This window comes from Physeter macrocephalus, chromosome 8 (assembly GCF_002837175.3).
Source record: "Physeter macrocephalus isolate SW-GA chromosome 8, ASM283717v5, whole genome shotgun sequence".
NCBI classification, from domain to species: domain Eukaryota; kingdom Metazoa; phylum Chordata; class Mammalia; order Artiodactyla; family Physeteridae; genus Physeter; species Physeter macrocephalus.
The window spans coordinates 57,598,494-57,605,884 of NC_041221.1; the positions used below are offsets into that span (position 1 = coordinate 57,598,494).

General features: G+C 41.0%; 1 protein-coding gene across 4 annotated transcripts in view; it reads left to right on the plus strand.

Annotated features, from left to right (window-relative positions):
- Window positions 1-7,391, plus strand: part of NDUFS4 (NADH:ubiquinone oxidoreductase subunit S4) — a 134,229-nt gene that overhangs the window by 22,774 nt on the left and 104,064 nt on the right. For 2 of the 4 annotated variants that reach the window (XM_055086553.1, XM_055086554.1), the window contains exon 2: window positions 32-239. The exons of the other annotated variants lie outside the window; for them this stretch is intronic. In XM_055086553.1, coding sequence (XP_054942528.1) covers window positions 166-239 — 74 coding nt within the window. In that variant the 5' untranslated portion in view covers window positions 32-165. The remainder of the gene's footprint in view (window positions 1-31; window positions 240-7,391) is intronic. 4 annotated transcript variants of the gene reach the window in all.

Below are 7,391 nucleotides of genomic sequence, written 5' to 3' on the forward strand. Positions count from 1 at the left end.
TATACATTCTTTTTTTTTTTTTTTTTTTCAGTACGCGGGCCTCTCACTGTTGTGGTCTCTCCCGTTGTGGAGCCCAGGCTCCGGATGCGCAGGCTCAGTGGCCATGGCTCACGGGCCTAGCCACTCCGTGGCAAGTGGGATCTTCCCGGACCAGGGCACGAACCCATGTCCCCTGCATCGGCAGGTGGACTCTCAACCACTGCGCCACCAGGAAAGCCCAACATTCTTAAGTATATATGGTCAGTAGAGTTCAGCTGGGCGTTTTGAACACAGATACACTGTTTTGTAGTTGACAAGTACTATCTCTTGTGTGATGTTTCAAACTTCTCTTCAGAGTATTTTATTGTCTGGATATATGTCAGCATAACCAAAAATATTTTAAAGTTAAAACCTCTTTGGGAATTCCCTGGCTGTCCCATGGTTAGGACTCAGTGCTTTCACTGCTGGGGGCCCAGGTTTGATCCCTGGTGGACGAACTAAGATCCTGCAAGCCTTGGGCCAGGTATGGCATTGTGACTGTTGTTAACACTATATTGCATATTTGAAAGTTGCTAAGAGAGTAAAACTTAAAAGTACTTATTGTAAGAAAAAGGATTTGTAACTATGGTGGTGGTGTTAACTCGACTTACTTCTGCTGATCATTTCACAGTATATGCAAATATCAAATCATTATATTGTACATCTGGAACTAATACACTGTTCACTTCAATTAAAAAAATCTTTAGGTGAATATTTTTAAAAGATAGAATGTTATTATGAAAAGTCTATGGAAATTTCGTTCATGTCTCTTTTTTTTAATCTTTTTTTTTTTTTTTGCGGTACGCGGGCCTCTCACTGTTGTGGCCTCTCCCGTTGCGGAACACAGGCTCCAGACGCGCAGGCTCAGCGGCCATGGCTCACGGGCCCAGCCACTCTGCGGCATGTGGGATCTTCCTGGACCGGGGCACGAACCCGTGTCCCCTGCATCAGCAGGCAGACTCTCAACCACTGAGCCACCAGGGAAGCCCTCCTTTTTTTAAAAATAAATCTTTATTGGAGTATAATTGTTTCACAATAGTGTGTTAGTTTCTGTTGTACACTAAAGTGAATCAGCCATATGCATATATATGTCCCCATATCCCCTCCCTCTTGAGCCTCCCTCCCATCCTCCCTATCCCACCCCTCTAGGTCATCGCAAAGCACTGAGCTGATCTCCCTGTGCTATGATGCTGCTTCCCACTAGCTAACTATTTTACATTCGGTAGTGTATATCTGTCGATGCTACTCTCACTTCACCCCAGCTTTCCTTTCCCACCCTGTGTCATCAAGTCTGTTCTGTATGTCTACATCTTTATTCCTGTCCTGCAACTAGGTTCATCAGTACCTTTTTTTTTTTTTTTTTTTTAGATTCCATATATATGCGTTAGAATACAGTATTTGTTTTTCTCTTTCTGACTTACTTCACCCTGTGTGACAGACTCTAGGTCCATCCACCTCACTACAAATAACCCAATTTCGTTTCTCTTTATGGCTGAGTAATATTCCATTGTATATATGTGCCACATCTTCTTTATCCATTCATCTGTTGATGGACATTTAGGTTGGTTCCATGTCCTGGCTATTGTAAATAGTGCTGCAGTGAACATTGTGGTACATGACTTTTGGAATTATGGTTTTCTCAGGGTATATGCCCAGTAGTGGGATTGCTGGGTAATCTGGTAGTTCTATTTTTAGCTTTGGAAGGAACCTCCACAGTGTTTTCTATATTGGCTATATCAATTTACATTCCCACTAACAGTGAGGGAGGGTTCCCTTTTCACCACACCCTTTCCAGCATTTATTGTTTCTAGATTTTCTGATGATGGCCATTCTGACCAGTGTGAGGTGATACCTCATTGTAGTTTTGATTTGCATTTCTCTAATGATTAGTGATGTTGAGCATCTTTTCATGTGTTTGTTGGCAGTCTGTTTATCTTCTTTGGAGAAATATCTATTTAGGTCTTCTGCCCACTTTTCTCCATTGTATATTCTTGCTTCCTTTCTCAAAGATAAGGTGACCATATGTGTGTGGGTTTATCTCTGGGTTTTCTATCCTGTTCCAGTGATCTGTATTTCTGTTTTCGTGCCAGTACCATACTGTTGTGATTACTGTAGCTTTGTGGTATAGTTTGAAGTCGGGGAGCCCGATTCCTCCAACTCTGTTTTTCTTTTTCAAGATTGCTTTGAGTATTTGGGGCCTTTTGTGTTTCCATATGAATTGTAAAATTTTTTGTTCTAATTCTGTGAAGAATGCCATTGGTAGTTTGATAGGGATTGCATTGAATCTGCAGATTGCTTTGGGTAATATAGTCATTTTCACAATATTGATTCTTCCAATCCAATAACATGGCATATTTCTCCATCTGTTTATGTTATCTTTGATTTCTTTCATCAGTATTTTATAGTTTTTTCAGTACAAGTCTTTCGCCTCCTTATGCAGGTTTATTCCAAGGTATTTTATTCTTTTTGTTGTGATGGTAAATGGGATTGTTTCCTTAATTTCTCTTTCTCATTTTTGGTTGTTGGTGTGTAAGAATGCCAGAGATTTCTGTGCATTAATTTCGTATCCTGCAACCTTACCAAATTCATTGGTTAGTTCTAGTAGTTTTCTGGTGGCATCTTTAGGATTTTCTATGTATAGTACCATGTCATTTGCAAACAGTGACAGTTTTACATCTTCTTTTCCTTTTATTTCTTTTTCTCCTCTGATTGTCGTGGTTAGAACTTCCAAAGCTATGTTGAATAACAGTGGTGAGAGTGGACATCCTTGTCTTGTTCCTGATCTTAGAGGAAATGCTTTCAGTTTTTCACCACTGAGAGTGATGTTTGCTGTTCCTGATCTTAGTGGAAATGCTTTCAGTTTTTCTCCATTGAGTATGATGTTTGCTGTGGGTTTGTCATATATGGCCTTTATTATGTTGAGGTAGGTTTTCTGTATGCCCATTTTCTGGAGAGTTTTTATCATAAGTGGGTGTTGAATTTTGTCAGAAGCTTTTTATGCATCTGTTGAGATGATCATGTGATTTTTATTACTTAATTTGTTAATGTGGTGTATCACAATGATTGATTTGCGTATATTGAAAAATCCTTGCATGCCTGGGATAAATTCCACTTGATCGTGGTGTGTGATCCTTTTGATGTGTTTTTGGATTCTGTTTGAGTATTTTGTTGAGGATTTTTGCATCTATGTTCATTAGTGATATTGGTGTATAATTTTCGTTTCTTTGTGATATGTTTTGATGTCAGTGTGATGGTGCCTTCATAGAATGAATTTAGGAGTGTTTCCCCGTCTGCAATTTTTTGGAAGAGTTTGAGAAGGATCGATGTTAGCTCTTCTCTAAATGTTTCATAGAATTTACCTGTGAAGCCATCTGGTCCTGGACTTCTGTTTGTTGGAAGATTTAAAATTACGGTTTCAATTTCATTACTGGAGTTTGTAGGCTGTTGGGTAGAGCTGGGTCTTGGTGCTGACATGAGGACCTCTGTGAGACCTCACTCTGATGAATATTCCCTGGCGTCTGAGATTCTCTGTTAGTCCAGTGGTTCTGACACGGAACTCCCACTGCAGGAGCCTCGGGCCAACCCCTGGCTTGTGAACTAAGATCCAGCAAGCTGCGTGGGGTGGGAAAAAAAAAAAGAGAGAACAATAACAAAGTAAAAAATAAAATTAGACTAGGCAACTAACAGATATGTTAGAAAGAATATGAAAATGAAAATATCCGTGAATCAACAACTGGAAGGTACAACAGTACCACAGTAGTAAAAAAGAGGAGGAGGGAGAAGAGAAAAAAAAAGGAAAAAAAAATGGGGGGAGGCCTTGGCTGTGGAGGGCAGGGCCTAAGCAAGGGCGAAGTTTGGGCAGTCGGTGAGGCCTATGCTTAGGACCCACAGGGCTGGAAAAGGCCCTGGGGGCTGTGGGGGGTGGGGCTTAGGCTCAAAGAACGGAAGGGGCCCAGGCACGCCCCCCACTCCTGGTCTCAGAAGGTGGGGGAACCTCACCCTGGAGCCCAGCAGGTTTCCTGTGCTTGAGTGGTCAGGGCAGATGCCCTCCTCTCCTCTCCTGCTCCTGCATCCCGGAGGGCCCCTCCCCCCTGCCTCTCCTGAACTCCCCTCAGCCTCCTTCCTGTGCCCCCAGGACCAGTGCAGCCAGTGGGAGAGGGGACCTCCCTCCTATGCCCCCAGGACCAATGTGGCCAGCGAGGGGGGCACCTTGGAGGGCAGGGGACCAGCCTGGGAGTCAGCAGGCTCCCTGGCCCAAGTGGGCAGGGCAAACACCCTCCACTCCTCTGCCACTCCTCCCATATGGCTCCTCCCACCTGCCTCTCCTGATTTGCCTGGCCTCCTTCCTATGCTCCTAAGGACCCACAGAGCCTGGAGGGGGCTTTGGAGGTCAGGGGACCGTCCTGGGAGCTCTGCAGGCTCCCCGTGCTCGAGTGGGTGGGGAAAATGCCCTCTGCTCCTCTCCTCCTCCTGGATGGCTCCTCCTGCCTGCCTCTCCTGATATCCCTGCACACCCTCCTGTGCCCCCAGGACCAATGTGGCTGGGGTGAGGGGGGCCTTGCAGGGCAGGGGACCGGCCTGGGAACTCAGCAGCCTCCCCAGGCCTCATGGGTGGGGCAAATGCTTGGGCTCCTCTCCTGCTCCTCCCAGAAGGCCCCTCCCAGCTACCTATCCTGATCTCCCTGGCCTCAGGGGCCCCAATCCTGTCTGGCTTCCACTTCTCCTACCCGCCCTGTCCCCCCATGTTCTACCAGTTCACTTGGGGGTTCCTTCCATCTCCTTGGGCGTCAGGGTCCCCCACCAGCAGCCAGCAGGTGCCCTAGTTGTGGGGAGATGCTAACTTGGTGTCTTCCCACACCACCATCTTGACTCCACCCCCATATCTCATTTTCTTTTTGACTATGTCAGTTTTGTGATTGAAATGAAATTGCATATACAGACCTGAAAATACTTCTTGTGTAAAAGTCGTAGACTTAAGCATTTAGTTAAGTAATTTATTTAGGGAAATCATTGAGAGTTCTAAGTACTCTATTCAGGTCTAGTAGTCTATTATTTCATTGGATTTGGATAAATTAAGAAAAAATTTTTTCTTTTTTTGTTGAAATATAATTGACTTGTTATATTAGTTTCAGCTGTACAACATAGTGATTCAGTATTTTTATACATTATGAAATGATTAGTACAGTAAGTCTAGTTATCATCTGTCACCATACAAAGTTATTACAGTATTACTGACTATACCCCCTAAACTGTACATTACATCCATATGACTTACTTATTTTATGACTGGTCATTTGTACCTCTTAAATATTTCTTAGCTATTTGTCTCATCCTCCTCATCCCCTCCCCCCTAGGAACTACTGGTTTGTTCTCTGCATCTATGAATCTGTTTCTGTTTTGTTATATTTGGTCGTTTGTTTTGTTTTTTTAGATTCCACATATAAGTGAAATCATACAGTATTTGTCTTTCTCTGCCTGACTTATTTCACTAAGTATACTATCCTCTAGATTCATCTGTATTGTCTCAAATGGCAAGATTTCATTCTTGTTTATGGTTGAGTAATAGTCCATTGTTTATATACACTATATCTTCTTTATTCATTCATCTATGGATGGATACTTAGTTTGCTTCCTTATCTTGGCTATTGTAAATAGTGCTGTGGTGAACATAGGGGTGCAAATATCTTTTTGAATTAGTTTTTGTTTTCTTCAGAAAAATACCCAGATGCAGAATTGCTGGACCATATGATAGCTCTGTTTTTAAATTTGGTGGGGGGGACTTCCATACTGTTTTCCATGGTGACTGTACCAATTTACATTCCCGCTGATAGTGCACAAGTGTTCCCTTTTCTCAACATCCTCCCTAACGCTTGTTATTTGTTATCTTTTTGATAATAGCTATTCTGAAATTTGTGAGGTGATATCTCATTGTGGTTTGATTTGCATTTCCCTGATGATTAGTGATACTGAGCATCTTTTCATGTGTCTTTTGGCCATCTGTGTATCTCTGGAAAAATGTCTATTCAGGCCCTCTGTCCATCTTTTAATTGGGTTGTTTGTTTGATGTTGAGTTGTATGAGTTCTTTGTACATATTTGGATATTAACCTCTTATCAGATATTCTGTAAGCAAATATCTTCTCCCATTCAGTAGGTTTCCTTCTCATTTTGTTGACAGCATCCTTTGCTGTGCAAAAGCTTTTTAGTTTGATGTAATCCCATTTGTTTATTTTTGTTTTGCTTTTGTTTCCCTTGCCTATGGAGACATATCCAAAAAAAAATATTGCTAACACCAGTGTTAAACAGCGTACTGCCTATGTTTTCTTCTAGGATTTTTATGCTGTCTGGTCTTACATTTACCTCTTTAATCCATTTTGAGTTTATTTTTGTATACGGTGTGAGAATGTAGTCTAGTTTGATTCTTTTGCATGTGGCTGTCCAGTTTTCCCAACATCATTTATTTAAGAGGCTGTCTTTCCTCCATTGTATATTCTTGCCTCCTCTTTTGTAGAATAATTTACCAAAGTGTTGGTTTCTTTCTGGGCTCTCTATTCTGTTCCATTGATCTGTATTTATGCCAGTACCATACTGTTTGATTACTGTAACTTTGTAATATAGTTTGAAATCAGGGACCATGATGCCTCCAACTTTGTTCGTTCTCAAGATTGTTTTGGCCAGTTGGGATCTTTTGTGTTTCCCTATGAATTTTAGAATTATTTGTTCTAGTTCTGTGAAAAATGCCATTGGTATTTTGATAGAGATCTCATTGAATCTGTATTAGATTGCCATGAGTAGTATGGTCATTTTAACAATATTAATTCTTCCAATCCATGAACACAGTATATCTTTTCATTTATTTGTGTCATCTTCAGTTTCTTTCATCACCGTCTTATAGTTTTTCAAGTATTGGTCTTTTACCTACTTGGTTAGATTTATTCCTAGGTATTTTATTCTTTTTGCCATAATTGTGAATGGAATTTTTTTTTTAATATCTCTTTCTGATAGTTTGTTTTTAGTGTATAGAAACACAAGAGATTACCATATATTAATTTTTTGTCCTGCAGCTTTACTAATTCATTTATTAGTTCTAATAGCTTTTTGGTGGCATCTTTAGGATTTTCAATTTATAGTATCATGTCATCCTCAAGCAGTGGCAGTTTTACATTTCCTTTCCAATTTGGATTCCTTTTATTTCTTTTTCTTGCCTGATTGATATGGCTAGGACTTACAGTACTATGTTGAATAAAAGCGGTGAGAGTTGGCATCCTTTTCTTGTTCCTGATCTTAGAGGAAATGCTTTCAACTTTCGCCGTTGAGTATGAGTTGGGCTGTAGGTTTGTCATATATGGCTTTTTTTTTTTTTTTTTTTTTTTTT